This window comes from Coffea arabica, chromosome 7e (genome assembly GCF_036785885.1).
Source record: "Coffea arabica cultivar ET-39 chromosome 7e, Coffea Arabica ET-39 HiFi, whole genome shotgun sequence".
NCBI classification, from domain to species: Eukaryota; Viridiplantae; Streptophyta; class Magnoliopsida; order Gentianales; family Rubiaceae; genus Coffea; species Coffea arabica.
Window position 1 is genome coordinate 768821 of NC_092323.1, and position 15774 is coordinate 784594.

General features: G+C 37.3%; 2 protein-coding genes across 8 annotated transcripts; one reads left to right on the forward strand and one right to left on the reverse strand.

The window, feature by feature from the left end:
• Positions 1–9: 9 nt before the first annotated feature.
• On the reverse strand, positions 10–5110 carry LOC140004121 (zinc finger CCCH domain-containing protein 18-like). 2 transcript variants are annotated; one of them, XM_072060312.1, is made up of 8 exons: positions 4745–5110; positions 2669–3643; positions 2380–2547; positions 2107–2286; positions 1648–1724; positions 1158–1316; positions 903–1020; positions 10–516 (listed from the first exon to the last, which is right to left on the reverse strand). In XM_072060312.1, the coding sequence occupies exons 2-8, from the start codon at positions 3625–3627 to the stop codon at positions 444–446; spliced, it is 1734 nt and encodes a 577-aa protein (XP_071916413.1). In that variant the 5' UTR covers positions 3628–3643; positions 4745–5110; the 3' UTR covers positions 10–443. The 2 variants fall into 2 exon arrangements, with proteins under 2 accessions (XP_071916413.1, XP_071916412.1); XM_072060311.1 differs by having other exon boundaries at positions 4302–5110.
• Positions 5111–12098: 6988 nt separating this feature from the next.
• Positions 12099–15399, forward strand: LOC140011098 (uncharacterized). 6 transcript variants are annotated; one of them, XM_072059283.1, is made up of 4 exons: positions 12099–12277; positions 13286–13321; positions 13459–13480; positions 13813–15399. In XM_072059283.1, exon 4 carries the CDS (start codon positions 13867–13869, stop codon positions 15271–15273), a length of 1407 nt encoding a protein of 468 aa, XP_071915384.1. In that variant the 5' UTR covers positions 12099–12277; positions 13286–13321; positions 13459–13480; positions 13813–13866; the 3' UTR covers positions 15274–15399. The 6 variants fall into 6 exon arrangements, with proteins under 6 accessions (XP_071915384.1, XP_071915383.1, XP_071915382.1 ...); XM_072059281.1 differs by having other exon boundaries at positions 12100–12277; positions 13422–13480; XM_072059282.1 differs by lacking the exon at positions 13286–13321.
• The last annotated feature ends 375 nt before the right edge of the window (positions 15400–15774 follow it).

Below are 15774 nucleotides of genomic sequence, written 5' to 3' on the forward strand. Positions count from 1 at the left end.
AGACAACACTAAATAGCAAACTGATCTTCATCAATTAGTTGAAAATATGCCACCAGCGCTTCGGTTTCTAGTTATTTAGTATATTTCTAGGTCACAGATTCTAATACTATATTCACCTCTCTGAAACCTGCCATATATACTTAGCTTGTTTCATCTAAAGCTATATTACATTTCGACTTCTAGATATTCAAGGCCTCTTCCTTTTTCTGTGACTAAGATTGAAATATATAAAGAAAAGAAAAACCTGTAGAACTTCTACATATACTCGGTGTCATTCTTCTTTCCTAGAGGACATGCCTTTGATGATCCTTCCTTTGCTAAACTGTACTTGATGCAAACTATGTTTTGTAAATCCAAATGAGAATTTGGAAACCTGACTAATAGCTGTACTCTGTCAAAGAAAAGATACTGCCTTCCAGAACCAGTAGTTCAACTCTCAGTGCCTATATAACAGAAGAAATGCTGCTTGCTACCGGCAATTCAAATGGGCTGTCAGGGAGATTCAAACCTTCATTGCTGTAATGATGGGGGAACAAAATAAGAAGTTAATCAGATATCCAAATATGCAAGCAGATAGCAGTAAGCGTGTGAATAGTAAAAGAATAAGAACTCAAATATGAGTAGAACAATCGTGAATCTCAATGACATGGAGACAATGAAATGTAAGCAATGAGCACAGGAAGCTAAATAATAGGTTCAAATATGAATTCACTTAGCATGACAAATATCTTAAAAGCCCAATATATACTGAGTGACTAAAAGGTAAAAGGTAACCAATTAAGAATACCAGCAAGAAGAAAATAAGTCAACAAGCACATGCATAGACTTCTTTACCCAACTGCGAATACATGAAAGCGTAATACTGAATAACAAGACAGGCTGGCAACAGATATCTTCCATACCTCCCTTGATCAGTAAAGTTAGTGCCACGACGTTTTAGGTTATCATCACTTGTTGATCCGTAACTCAAAACATCCAGAAAATGATAATAGTTCTCTGGCAATGAAAGCTTAAAACAATCTGCAACAAACATTCACACACCTTGTAAATAATAAAGAAACAAACGAAAAATTGTGAGCACACTGGAGCCAAAACCAGGGTACAGATGAGTGATAAAAGAGACAAACTCATGATCACATATGATACACATGACAAACCTTCTGAAAGTTTTAGTTCATCCATGGAATGGCCAAAAAAAGATCGACTGGCAAGAGGTTTTCTTGCTAACTTTAACTGTGACATGCGTCTCTCCAATTCAATGACCTGTTGCTCCTGCTCCTGCCCTTGAATTTTTCTGACTCTGGGTGAATGCCATCCTGTTGCAATCCAAATCAAATTATTCATATAGAAGAGAACGTGCTGCAACTAAAGGTATTATTGGGTGATGTAAGAGGTGAATGCAGAAACATCATGAATAGGGACAATCTACAGAATACATCCTATACTCATTAAGCAGAAAGAGTTTATATACAAAATTAGGCAACCAAATTCTTGTAATCCATGATACAGACAAAATCTGCATTTAAACAATTGTCTCTACATATTAAGGAAGAGAACTAGGTTTTTCCTCAAGTTACCAGCAAACGCATACACATCATCAAAATTCAAGTCTTCAAGTTGGAGTGCAGTAAATACAAAATTCCTTACTAGCTTGAAGCTCAGAATCCATATTTATGTGGTCCAGATGGTAGCACATTGGAGACTCAAGCTTCTCTGGAAACTTCCTGCATTAGACCAATGACCTCACCATGTCAGGCAGAGAATAGAAGGTTCTTCTTGCAGGTGCTACTATTATAAATAAAAAATTTTAGGCGGAGATAAAAGTATGCATGGAGATACGCTGTATGTAAATATCTGTATTAGTTAGACTTTTAGGATTTATGGCATAATGCAGAACTGAAAAACTCATTTTGGGTGATCTTCAAACATCATTTACACGCACCATCACCCAAGGGTACAATGATAAGCAAAGCATCTTATATATCCACTACATAATATAACCAACCAAATTCACAAGGAATGAAATAACTCAAACTAAAACTTTAGCAAAAGAAACCGAATGATGAATAAATCCTATGGAATTCTTAATGAACATCATCAGCATACCTGTCAACAAGCTTTGACTTTTCCCTGTAGGGTTTCACAAGAACACGAGCACCACAAACATAATGTGGATTCCCTTTTGACAAAATCATCTTGACAGTGTCAGCACTGGCAAAAGTTACAAAACCAAACATCCGTTTCTGCTGACAAGGAATTCTAACATCTTGAACTGGGCCAAAAGTACTACAGAGAAGTTGCAAAAAGAACTAGATAAATTCCAGGAAGCAAAATTCATATTTCAAAGTTGCCGAAATATGGAAGATTGAGACAGCTTACCTGAAGTAATTGTAGACATCTTCCTCTGAAAAAGTGCTCTCAGCTGGAAATGTTAGATATATTTGTCGTGAACCACTAACAATTGGACCAGGATCATTTTTTTCACCCCGCGATTCCATGTACTTTGGTGCATCTTCAGCCAGTATCACTGCATGCTGTCCATGAGGCCTGTACACAACCAGTGAAGGGTCAAACACAGAATGGTACCAGAATTAACAATAAAACCTGAATTAATAATGCTACCAGGAAAAAAAACCTACAACAATGCTACCATGATAAAGGATCATACCTGTCAATCAGGCGAATACTGCCCTTCAATCGAGCAAGCAGTTTTGTCAAACTATAACCAGCTTTACCATGTCTCTGGCTCTCAGTCAGATATCCTTCAGCCTGAAGAGTTCTCCCATATTTTTCATAGTAGATCATCGGCAGTGATGCAATTGAAACTGGATTCCCTCTTCTACATTTCAAGAGCTCTGTGATTTCGAATTCCAATTTTTCAAGGGAACCAGGCGACAACAGTTGATCTTCATAAGCATTCTCATTTGAACTAGGGCCAAAAACTCGAGGATAGCTATCTGGAAACGGTTGTCCATGAAAGTACCTACAATTACTGCCATGCTTACAAAACCCCCTGTTGAAATAGTGACAAGTCTTGATTGGAAACTCAAGTTGGCTAAGAGGAACCCTGCTGCCTCCACCATTTGCATTGCAAAATGCAGCTTCAGGGTAATAAAAATCACCAGGAAAATCCAAATTTCTTAGGTTCACTGGTTCTAGCTGTTCTTCCATGCCCAGAAACTGATTTTGGAACCTATGATCATCAGGGACTGAATCAGGATAAGTTACTGGTATAAAATCCCCATTACTCAAAGGCTGTTGGTCAGTGGCTAATTGGCGTTCCCAGTATGAAGCTGAAACCCGGAAAGCAGCAGGAGATGAAAAGCGCCGAGGGGAAGCAGGTGAAAAAGTGGTATATTGAAGAGAATGATCCGAAATAGGAGTAGGATTCATATTAGGTGAAATTGGAGGAGACGGAACTGGTGTCGAGCCTAACATTAGCGCAGCCTTCGCTTTCTGTACCAAACTACGGATTAATTGGTCAGGTCCCAGAGCTAATCTTATCATCTCTTGATCAGGGAAGTCATGTAAGTAAATATATCCAACTATCTTCCTAGCAACATCATGTTCAGGTTCTAATTTCATTATTCTGTCATGTACAACTTTAGCAGCCTCAATGGAATCCATTTTATTGTGCTGGTAACTGCACATATATCAACCCAAAACAGAAAATAGAATTAGTAAAACAAAGATATTTTTTTTTAAAAAAAAAGGCTATAATTATTTCCAGATAATAATGATGGGATCTTGGGAAAAAAAACCCAAAAAGCAAGCCTAAGATAACAATATAAATGAAAGACTGAGAGCGTAAGGCGAAGGCTGCTACAATCTTGTCAGAGACACAATCTAAAAGACAGTAAAGACTACAACTTGGCCTAGGGCAAACCTCAAAAAGGGCTAAGATCTCAGTTTTACTAAATCATTCCACCTCATTGCTTAATTGAATCCAATCCATTTCAGGAAAAATTGAAAAAAAAAGCCTCAGACAACTCCAGAGAGGCTGTAGGACGGTGAGAAAGCCAAAGTAAGACTTTTTACTAAACAGGGAAACAGTAAAGTTTGCAATCTTTTGCAGAAAAATAAACAAAAGCGGAAAATATTGAAAAAGGAAAAAAATAAGGGTACCAAGCAGTGAATGCATGAAAGCTGCATAATTTTCACTAAAGCGGTTACAGAAAAAGATTACACTGAAGATCCAAAGAGTACCATAAGAAAAACATGAACAAGAAATTCAACCAAGTTAAGATGCGAACGTATTGGAATTTCAAATTCTTGAAAGCAAAAGGATGATATTCATTTACCAGAGCCCAAAACTGAAAACTTCCCCCTTACACAAACCAAAAGTTTGAGTTTTGATTCAACTCAAAGTCCCTATTCCCCCGGTTCATTACCATATAGAATACAACATCTTCCAGTACAGCGTTTCAAAATTCAAACATCATTAGATAATGATAATCCACAATCATGCTCCCACATCATGAAGATTTCAACCCCCCTTCCCACTCTCCCCCCTTAAAAATAAGAAAGGAAAAAAAAAAAAAAAAAAGAGTACTCTTGCACACATTAAAGAAGCAAAAGCAGACCAAAAAAAAAAGAAAAGACCTCAATCTTGAGGCTTAAAAACCTGTTCTCAGGATTTCAATAGACAAGAAGTACAACCAGAGTGAAAATACATCTTGAGACTCAACAAAAAGTCCATTTGGAAGAGCATATAAAACAGCAAAAAGACCAGATTTTTACATACCCCACAAAACCTTTTGAGTATGAGTAAGAAAATTTAAGTGTGAAAGGAGACCCCAAAACTGCTTGAACCCATGAAGAAAAAACTGAAAACAAAACTCAGAATTTGCGTCTTCACTTCACTCCATCTCTGGTTTTGCTTCACTTCTCTCGGAGAAAGGGAAGAGAGTAAAGACACCGTACCAGAAAGCAAAATGACGGAATTGAAAGCTTTTAAAAAAAGGCACAACTGTGTTTCCTCCGAAAAATATTATTCAAATAAAATGAAAAGAAAAGGAAAAGAATGAAAGCAGGCAAAATTTTACTTTAATTTGAATTTCCTATTCCAAGAAGAAGAAAAAAAAAAGTTGGTAATGTCACTTATTGGAATTTGTTTAAATTTTCCAGCTAGCATTATACTACTAATTAATTCATAATAAACAAAATATATTCCTAGAGTTACGAAATTGTTGAAGACAGCTTGAAGTTTACGATGTTACGATAGTACCCCTGCTAGAAATCCGAGCGGATGATATGATAAACAAATTTTTTTATATTAAAAAAAAAAAAAAGCCATTCAGTTTTTTTTATTATTTCAATTTGTGGGTTTTGGATAATGGTCTCGCACTACTAGTAGTGGCAAAATTGAAAATTGAGCGTAAGGTGAACTGGATTAGTTTTTTAGAGATTGGAAAAGCTTAGACTACAGATGTCGGGCGGAGGATCAATTGAGTGGCAACAACGTGGGGTGGGGGTTTTCTCTTGATCACAGAGCGCCTCCTCCTCTGATTGGACCGTTGGATTTGCGTGGGAAGGATTTGATTAAGATGATTAGAGCTGGCCTTTGATGTAGGATAAAATTGCTTATACATCCTAATCTGTTATTGTCTACTCTTATTGAATAATAATAAGGTGCAATGTTACTGTATATTTTGTCATGTTGTTCATCACTATGATTAAGGGAGCACTAGACATGATTAGATGCAACTTGTACAACACAGGACCCCCACTCCTCCTTTTTTGTTAATCGACCCCACTCATATCATTTATGTCTCGTTGTACACCACAAACAATTTCAGATACAAATATATGGCCAAAAATTGTGCAGTTAATTACACTTCCCCCTCCTCCTAAGTATGGAGTCGCCTGCACTTTGCAACCCCTAAGACACAAATGCTAATAAACTCGTCGCTCTGGCGTCTTATGGTTAATGGTTCCTTTCGATAATTCCACTCGCCAAATTTAGTCATAAATAGCATCCTCTTTAGACGTCGAAATGGCCAAATTCAGTTTCTTTGTTTTCGTTCGGAAAACCTGATTCGAAGAAAAATGCTACGATACCGGTGATGCAATTTTCAAAATAAATAAATTTTTAAGCCAGGACGTGTAAATGAAAGATGCTTAGAGGAGAGTTTTACATATGTATATCTATTTTGAACAGTTATGCATCTTTTTAAAAAAAAAAAAAGAAAAAGAAAAATTTCTCAACAGTAGTTCAAGTTTCAAATATCAAAGTTGGTGATAGAAAAACTTTTTGGATTATCCTACAAAGGATAAATTTGTTTTGAATGATCAACTGTTGAAGTGGTTAATATTTTTCTCGGTTTGAAAGCATTGCACTCAGGGGCAAAGTGCAAATGACCTTCACCTCGGTGGGGTCAAATTGTGATTTCTGGAATCTTGTGTGCTCTCAATACACTTTCTCCTCAATATATATATATATATATATAAAATAAATGACTCACTCGAGTTTACACTCAGAATGGATTATTTATTGTAACGTTTTATATGACAGAGTCCTAATCACAAAGTTAATACTGTAGACGTAATTAAGTCATCGGCACGTGATGTTTGCTCTTATTTATTATTTTTTTCCGAGAAAGCCAAAAAAAAAATCTCATGATTTTTTGTTTTTGTCTCCTGTTTAAAGGATAAAGTCGAACAGTTCTTACTGGCCCATCCGCCGCAGGAAGAATTTCAAGCCAGAGAAGCTATAAAATGGACAAAATTACAAATTTTTGCGTTTGGCAATGCGGCTGTTAACAGAGCAGCTGACAAAGAGCTTTGTACTATTTGCTGGCAATTTAGCAAACAACAATAAAAAAAAAAGTATTTTATTCAGACAAAATCTAAAAAGGCATAAAAATAATTTATGGAAGTGGAAGGGGGTGTTTTGGGAAGAAGAACTAAGTAAGGGACCGTTTCAAGCGGCTGGACGGCCGGATGACAGAGAAAGTTTTTCCCACGTTGCTTCCTTTTTTTTTTTTTTGGCTGTCTTCAGTTTCTGATGAAGGCGATAGAGTGGGGCCCATGGAGGTGGGTGGTTAAAGATTAAAATAAAGTACCACAAGTAGTACTGTATAAGATTTAGATTTGTTGAGCAGAGTCAAAGGGAGCAGTGAGAGGTAGCAGTTATTAGATGCGAAGGAGAGACTTAGGAGGGACAGTTTAGATCTGCTGTGGAAGCGGGCTTCAGTTACGTTCCCCGCCCGCGTGGACTCTCCAAATTTTGGACGTTTTGACTTTTTTGATTTCTTCTTCTTCTGCTTCATCTTCCAATCTGTTCTTTGCTTTGCTTGTAAGTTGTAAGCACTAAGTTTATTCGCATACTACAAACCCCCCCCCCCCCCCCCCCAACCCAAAAAATTTTTTTTTTCCACATAAGGCATATGCAATGTGTGTCCAACTAAAAATGTTTTTCGGTGAATCAATTTTATATAAAATTTTTGTTACTAAGGCAAATGGTGGTATTTTAACCTTTTTTTTTTTCCATCAAATGACAGTTATTTTAGTAGTTTCAATACTATTAGTATCAGTCGATCATTTTGTCAAGAAGTGTTTAGATGAGTTTTGGTTAAAAATAATCAAATTTAGTTATTTTAGCATTTTGTGTAAATAGTGAGTAATTTTCAGGAAAGTCAAAGTTGAAAGTATATAAAGTGACAAAAAAAATATTTATCCCAAAACTCCATCTCTTCCTTTATATATATATATATAGTATAGATTAATGTATTGGTTTAACATGGGGCATTTAACCATCTTGCTCTTTTCATAAAGGTTTGCAAAAAGACTTGCTTTATTTTTTGGATAAATCTTCTTGAGTTTGAGACTAAATTACATGACATTTGACTAAGAAGATTCTGCTCAACAAACCCACCCCCCTCCCCCACCCCACCAAAAAAAAAAAAAAAAAAAAGAATCTAATCTCTTGCATTACAGAATTGTGGAAAGAACACATCCATGCGTACGGCCGTATGCTGCATGCGAAGGAGATGTCAGTTTAGCATCGGATGAAAATCACAATCAGCTTTTGCAAATTACATATAAATATTAGAAAAAAAACTAAACAAAAGAAGAAAAATGTTTTAGCGACGTGTCCGGAGTTGACTACTTAGCCAATCATTTCCATTGAGCATATTACGTGCAATTTAAACCATACCCACAACACCCGACTTCAAAATAACTTGAAGCTGTCAAGGGTTCTCAATTCTCAAAGACGTACGTACTAACAACCATGTTGACCTCATTCAGATGCCTGCTCTGCTACTGCTACATATTTAGCTGCGCATTCATTTGTTTTTCAGTCAGCGAATTGGAAATTGTTATTTTATTCCGGCGGAGGAGGAGGAGTGAGAGTAGTTTAGACCGGTCTAGTCTAGATAATGTTCTAATAAGGAGTATTATTTTATTCTAAGCTAAGCATTCCCGCACGCTACGTAACACCTTTTTTTTTTTTTTTTTTTTGCATAATTAGTATTCAACATCTATTATTTTTATATTACTCCTATAAAAGAATGCTTATGCATTTTCCATAATTCTACGCGGGGGGAGCAGAAGTCACAAACTGATTATAATTATTTATAAGAAGGGATGAAGGGGAATGAAAGTATGTAGAAAAGGTTAATGCATATTTTTGTACTTGAAGAAAAGTCCTGAAATCCAATCAAAGTTGCCCCATGTGGCATCGACGCGCCACGATCACTGAACAAGTACACTACTTACGATCACTAAACAAATACACTACTTATCAAATTAATTAATTAATGATCCTTGGCCCCAAAATGTTAAACATCTAATTCCATCTCTAAGCACACCTATAAATTGCTCCTCGCTGAGTTTCTAACGTAATTGCACCAAACCATCCATTTGTTTAAGCAGGCCGCAATATATCATCAAATTCAAAGGGTTCTCTTCTTATTTTCTTTTTAATTTTTAATGTGCCCGGGTGGAAGGGTAATTAGTAGCGGGAGGAGTTTCATTGCGGATGGGATTGGGAGGTTAGTGGCTTAGTGCTTTGACGTTTTGAGTTCCAGCCTTCCTATTCGTCCATATTACCAGCTTCACTTTTCAGTGAAATGACCACTAATCAAGCGACTAGTGCTTAAAAGTTATGCACAAACCATAATTTGATGGTAGAATGATACTAGCATCAATCAATGCAAATCAATCTCGATTATTGTTCCTAAGCTATGAAGTCACGTGTCAAGTAATTGTTGGACCAAATTTGGTAAATTAATCAGCTAGCTCGTTCTTTCACTACTGTATCCCGGCTTCAAGTGGTCGGTCCATCAAACTGTGGGACATTTTGATTTAACCACAAATAAGATAAATAAAAAATAATCATGCTTTTGCTAATAAGATGGAGTAATAAAAAGTTGTTGAATTGTAGAGAGAATATAACCACCATACGGACTTCCCGATTCTGCCCATGAAGGCGCTGTTAGGCCTTGTTTGGATTGTGGCTTTTCGTCGAAAAATTACGTCATTTTTCGTGATCACATTTCTCTATTACTTTTTTCCCTCACATACATCAAATCGCTACAGTATTTTTTCCATGAAAAATGACGAAAAATACAATCCAAACGGGCCCTAGGCAAACATGTTGACTTGTTCAGATGTTTGCTAATATCCAAAGTTTTTTTGCCTGCTTAATGATTAATTCATACTAGACTAGATAGTAATGTCCACTTATAGAGAGTATCAAACATCAAACTTAGCATTGCTTTTCTGATTGAATTCTAGTCAACATTATGCCGCAAGTATGTATGAACAACATATATCTAGTGTTACAAAAGAATGCTTCTGTAACTATCATAATTAAGAGAACGGAAGTCACGAATTGATATATCATAATAGTTGAAGTCATAATGACCACTTTAATCAAAGTATTTAATCATTAAAAAGAGTAAAAGTTAGCGGATGAAAAGTGTCACCGTAAGGTGGTTAGGAGAGGATTCTTAGAGTGCTCTCTACTGTCAAGTTTAAGATTCAAATCTTATTTCTGACAGTTGAGAAAGGAAAATGTGTGAACAAAGGTATTTAAAAAAAATGTGTGGAGAGGGGTGAGAATATATTTTTGAAAATATATAGTGATAACGATCAAAATTGAGGGTTTCTAGAGAACATAAAACCTTTGTTATTCAATAAATATAAAAAGTTACTTACACTTCACCCATGGCTGAAACACTCCTGCTTACCTATGCAGCTTTTTTTAGTGTCTGGATTACGGCCTAAATGTTTGGAGTCCATGCACAATTCAAGAAACGTATTTCTCTCTCTCTCTCTTTTTTCCCCCCTTCCACAAATATAACCGACCGAACATAAAAATTCATATATACCCATGTCATTTTCCATTAGTCTTGTACTAGATGTCGAGGAAGGACTTAGCATGAGCACAAAAGGAAACAAAATGCGAATAAGAAGATTATTTGAGGGATCATGTAAGTTTATGAAATAAATATTCCTTCTTTTTTTTTTTTCCTTCCTCTAAGAGAGGAGACCAAATGAATCCAGTTGCCATTTGTGGCAGGTCATAAACAATTTCACAGAGCCGATAATGCCTGGAATTAGTAGTGTTTGATCTTTGCTGAAAGGAAAAATCAAAAGTAAATGGTTTCCTGATAGGAATCACATGCAGCCGGTGTTTGTGGGCCAAACATGATCGATTGCCACTCGATTACAGACAAAGCAACAGCGTCACTGTTACAATAACATTCACGTCCAAATTCCACACAACAACACGCTTCTCCACCTGCTCAATTGCTCCCATGTTTCCATTGACGATTATTGCATTAAGAGACATGCACCAACATTTTTCACTTTTCCTTTCTTTTTTTTTTTTTTTGGGTTTTCTTTTCTAGTCGGAATGGAAAGACATGTTCTGTAATTGCAGTCGGATTTGAGCATGTGCATGTTAATTTCGATCGTGGGAAAAACAAAAAATTCATTCATTTTGTCGAGCATAAGGATTGATCAAATCTGGTACGTAGTTGAAGCTGTTTTCCTGGGTCGACTGTTAATTCTCTCTTTTCATAAGGATTAATTCTTTCTTTCTCGAAATGGATTGATAGCTACACGATATGCCCGACTAGGATTTTGATAATCTGCGCCTCATTCTTTCGGGTGGGAATCGGTAGTTTATGGGTCGTGTTGAATACAGATCACATGCGTGGTCCATGAGGGAGAAGGGGACCATAGCATAGCATTGATTTACAACTTTTATAACGGAAGAGGCTGCATACTGATACTATTGACGTCGTTATTAGTGGATATCATTATCAGTAGTATTGTGAAAATTTTTTTTTTTTGGTTTTTGTTTTCTTGACCAAAGTAAGAAAATCAATTTGACTGTGAAAAATGAAAAATGAGAAAGAAATGAGAAAGAAGGAATCTCGCACCATTTTATTCTCCACCATGATATGATGTTGCTGTCAAAAAGCTTGACAAAACGTACGTACGTATTAAATTGGTTAGATTATTGTTTACTGCGGACGCTTCTACTTTTCGCTAACAAGAAGGTATAAAACCTGTGACAGTAGTAGTATCATGAAGATAAATTCTCCACTTGATGGCGAGAAAGCAATTGTTTAAGAATGTGATCTCAAAAAAAGCCAGCAACTCTGACACGATGAAAAGCTATCATTTAATCTCATGAGTTTTGGAAATGAGGAATTGTGCAAGTAGAAAGCTCTGGGTTCGTTCAAGACGTTCTGCTTACCGGAAAGAAAAAAAAAAAGCTCATGAGCTTTATAATAATTATTATTTCCAAATCCAAAATCCGAGCGGCTTTTATCATGATGCTGAAGTTAAAGAGGACGAGATTCATTTGATAATTGTCTGATCCATAGGTAATCAGACGATGTTTTATTTTCTTTGCCCTGATGGAATGAGTTAGCGCATCTTGATGATGATCCATCCACTTGCTCGGAATAAAAAGTTGCAGAGTCTTGGCAAAAACTTATTGGGCTGACACACTGAACACTTAGGCCTACATTTCCTGGACATTGACAGCCCAGAAGAACAATTAGAGTTCGGGCTGCTTCAAACTTTCACCCCAAGGGCTTTCAATCCTGCACGGCGGGACTAGGAAACCACGCTTTCAGGATTTCAACTTCCAAAAAGGCTGTTCCGGACCCACGCCTTAAGCAGCAGTTTATATTCAAGGATTATTTGACCATTCATTCCGACAAGTAACAAACCTCTCCATGACTCCAGCTGAAACAGCCGACGGAGAAGAGAAAGGGGAAAAGATTTTCATATTTCTCTCTGATAACTAGAGGTTAGGATTATCATCTTAATGAGTTGTCATCCGCTGATTAACCCTAATCTCAATGATATAACGCATGTCCTCGGGTGCTTAATTTTATTGTTTTCTTAATTGGAAATAATTTTACCTATTTGTGTTTCCTGTGATTTGCAAGAGATATATACTTGTCGTCGAAACTACATGTACTATTAATTGGGGCTCTGCTTGATTGGAATCATTTTAGTCTCAGCTGAGGTCTTTCTCTCTCTAATTCAATTTGTTCTTCGTTTTTTTTTTTTTTTCTTTTTTGCTTTTCTCTTGATGACTATGTATCCCGCCAATTATGAGGGAAATTTCCACAATTTGGTGAAATAACTGATAATTTGTATCGGGTTTTCCCTTATGATTCAATTTGTATAGTTTATTAATACCATTCACGGATCAAAGTCAGTTCTTTAAAGTGGCTGGATTACAGTTGCTTTGCCGAGATGTGGTCTATTTCCATATTATGGGTTCGTTTCATAGACATGGATTCATTGGATGACATGACTGATCATGGATGAGTGAATGAGGATTAATTTCGGAGTATTAGGCCCTGTAAATTGTATTTTTTTTCCTTTTTCTTTTTCTGGCTGTCATTTTGTACTCAATTTACCAAAATTACCAGTAAAAAGCCAATGTCTTGGATAAAAATTTGATTGCATATTGGTTCTGCTGCTGATTTTCTCCTTGGGAGTACTTGTAGCTGATGATGATGACGTATTGGTTATGCACTAGTTTGATGGTTTTGCTTGCTTTCTGTCTGCTATGGCGAGTGGTACTCTGGTTAGTCAATCGCAAATAAGCTTGAAATGTGGTCATGGACTCGTATGGCTGAACTGTTGTTCTAGGTGTCTGATGTAGAATGTGAATCTTCTTTATGAAGTAAAAGTGATTCTAGCTTCTAAGTTGGGAGTTCTTGTACTAGGTCCTCAGTGTGCAAGATTAGTGAAGCTAGTCTAGTGTCATCTTTTACATGTTCCATTTTATGGTTTTTGGCAGATTCACTGATGCTGATCATTTTGAAGTTTGTTTTGGGTAAGAAAAGAGGTTCTGGAACTCATGTAAAGCTGCGATTTTATACATTCATTTGCTGCCTTGCAACTAAGCATTCCTTCTTTACATGTTCTGTTTTGAGGTTTTTGGTGGATTCACTGATGCTGATCATTTTGAAGTTTGTTTTGGGTAGGAAAAGAGGTAATGGAACTCATGTAAAGCTGTGATTTTGTACATTCATTTGCTGCCTCGTAACTAAGCATTCCTTCTTTTTATTGTGGATTTGGCTTGATTAATGCTCCTTGTCACATCTTGCCACTTTCGATTTAACTATGCTTACTTGAATGACTTGCTTGGATTAAGATTCCTACAAGGATCCCAACCAACATTTTTTCGGCACTTCTGAATTTTTTCATTGCCATCAAGCTTTTCTTTTCTTTTTACCTGATAAAAGTATTTTTTTTTAATTTACTTTTGAAAAAGCTTTTCTCATTCTTTCTGTCTTCCCTGTTCCCCTCTCTATTTGATCTTAGGAGTTCCTTCTAATGGAGATCCGAAGTTGACCAATTATCGGTCTTCTGCTCAATATGATGGATAAATTGGATACAAAACAGGCAGAACTAGGCACAAATTGGGAGAGGTCGTTTCATCTATATGAAACTGTGATTGCAGGTGATGAAAAATCTAAGCGTATCCAAGCAACCTTCAAGCTTGGGCGCATGTCCAAACATGCACCTGAAAATATTTTAGCTTGTGCCATACCAGTCCTTGTGGAGCTTCTCAGAAGCCCATTTGACAATCAGACTCCATCCATTCACGGAGCATCTGCCTACTGCTTAAAATGCATTGCTTGCTTAGGGGAAGGTAGATTGGCTGTAATCATCGGCCAGTGTGGGGCAATTCCTTCCTTGTTTAGCTTATTACAAGCTTCAGAAAGCAACCTGCAAATGGTTATTTTGAAATGCCTTCGCAACATGGTGACTTTCAGTGATAGTAATCGCCCGGCTGTAGTTAGAAATGGTGGTTTGGAAATTGTTCTCAATATGTTAAATGCTAGTCCTGACGGATTAAAAAGGCCTTTATTGGAAATTTTGAGTGCATTATCTCTTTTGAGAGAGGTTAGAAGGGTACTTCTCAATTCAGGTGGCCTTCGTTTTCTTATTGAATCAGCAAAGTGTGGCAGCATGGCATCTAGAACTAGAGCTGCTCAAGGGATTGGGTTGCTGGGATTGGTTAAAAGAGCCAGGCGTACACTTGTTAATTTTGGGGCAGCGGCAGCACTCCTGGACTTGATTCAGAATGGGGATACTTCAGCTAAATTGGTAGCTGCTAATGCACTTGGTGTGATTTCATCGCACGTTGATTATATTAGACCAGTTGCTCAAGCTGGAGCCATCCCAGTGTATGCTGAGATTCTCGAGGGATGTGAACCATTAGGCAAGGAGATTGCGGAGGATGTGTTCTGCATATTGGCTGTAGTTGAAGAAAATGCTGCTCCAATTTTTCAGCACCTGGTTAGAATCCTAAGAGGAAGTAATGATGAAGCTAAGGCAGCAGCGGCCGATATTACATGGCATCTGGCAAGTTACAAGCAGTTGGTGTCCGTCGTGCAGGACTCGGGTGCAATTCCGGCGTTAGTTGAGCTCCTGAGGAGCGGTAATGGTGATGTTAAGGAAAAGGTTTCTGGGGCCATTGCCCAATTCAGTTACAGTAAGTCTGGGAGAGTAGCTCTTGCTGATTCAGGAGTGATTCCATTACTTATTCAGATGTTGGAGGATGAGTCTCAGGAACTGAGAGAAAATGCTGCTGAAGCACTTGTCAATTTTTCAGAGGATCCATCACTAGGTGATAGAGTATCGTGTGTGTTGGATAGTCCTTTATTTCAGGATACGCAGGATAGACTGATGCAAATTCGTGCCTCTGATGCACGCTTGGATTCTTCTTTGAGACTGTTGAGCATCGAACACCTCACTTTGGATCCTAGCCTTTCCTAATTTTTGTCCTTTAAAGGATCTCTGTAAATCGAGTTGCAAATTGGCAATGCATGTACGTATTCAGTAAGAGAATGTCGGTCGTCTAAAACCCGTTTTGGCAATCAAAAAAGATGATTGCTTATTCAAGACAGTTTGTGCAGTTTTTCCTTGTCCATCCTGCGACTGTCTCTAACTAGGGATAGACCAATATTTGTTGTCATCTTGTCTAAGATTTTAAATCGTTCTTTTTCACTTTGCTCTCGACTCAAATAGCGTCCGAAAGACCAAAAAACTGAAAAAAGTAAGAGAGAATCATTGCGCTTTCAAAAGAACCCCCCTCTATTCGATCGTTGCAAAAAAAAAAAAAAAAGGGGCCCGGGGTGGGGGGGGGGGGACGCAAACGTTTCCGCACTATGTCGGCCACAAATAAAAGATTATACAAATAAGGTTGCTGTATATGCGAATTTGCATGCACGGCCGGCATTGAAACTAGTAGCACATTTCTTTTCTCAGATGACGGAC

Coding starts and splice junctions, on each gene's coding strand:
- LOC140011098 (XM_072059283.1), top strand. CDS start 13,867: ATGATGGATAAATTGGATACAAAACAGGCAGAACTAGGCACAAATTGG.
- LOC140004121 (XM_072060312.1), bottom strand. CDS start 3,627: ATGGATTCCATTGAGGCTGCTAAAGTTGTACATGACAGAATAATGAAA. Junction 2,548..2,668: donor AGTATTCGCCTGATTGACAG/GTATGATCCTTT, acceptor GGTTGTGTACAG/GCCTCATGGACAGCATGCAG. Junction 517..902: donor AACTTTACTGATCAAGGGAG/GTATGGAAGATA, acceptor CCATCATTACAG/CAATGAAGGTTTGAATCTCC.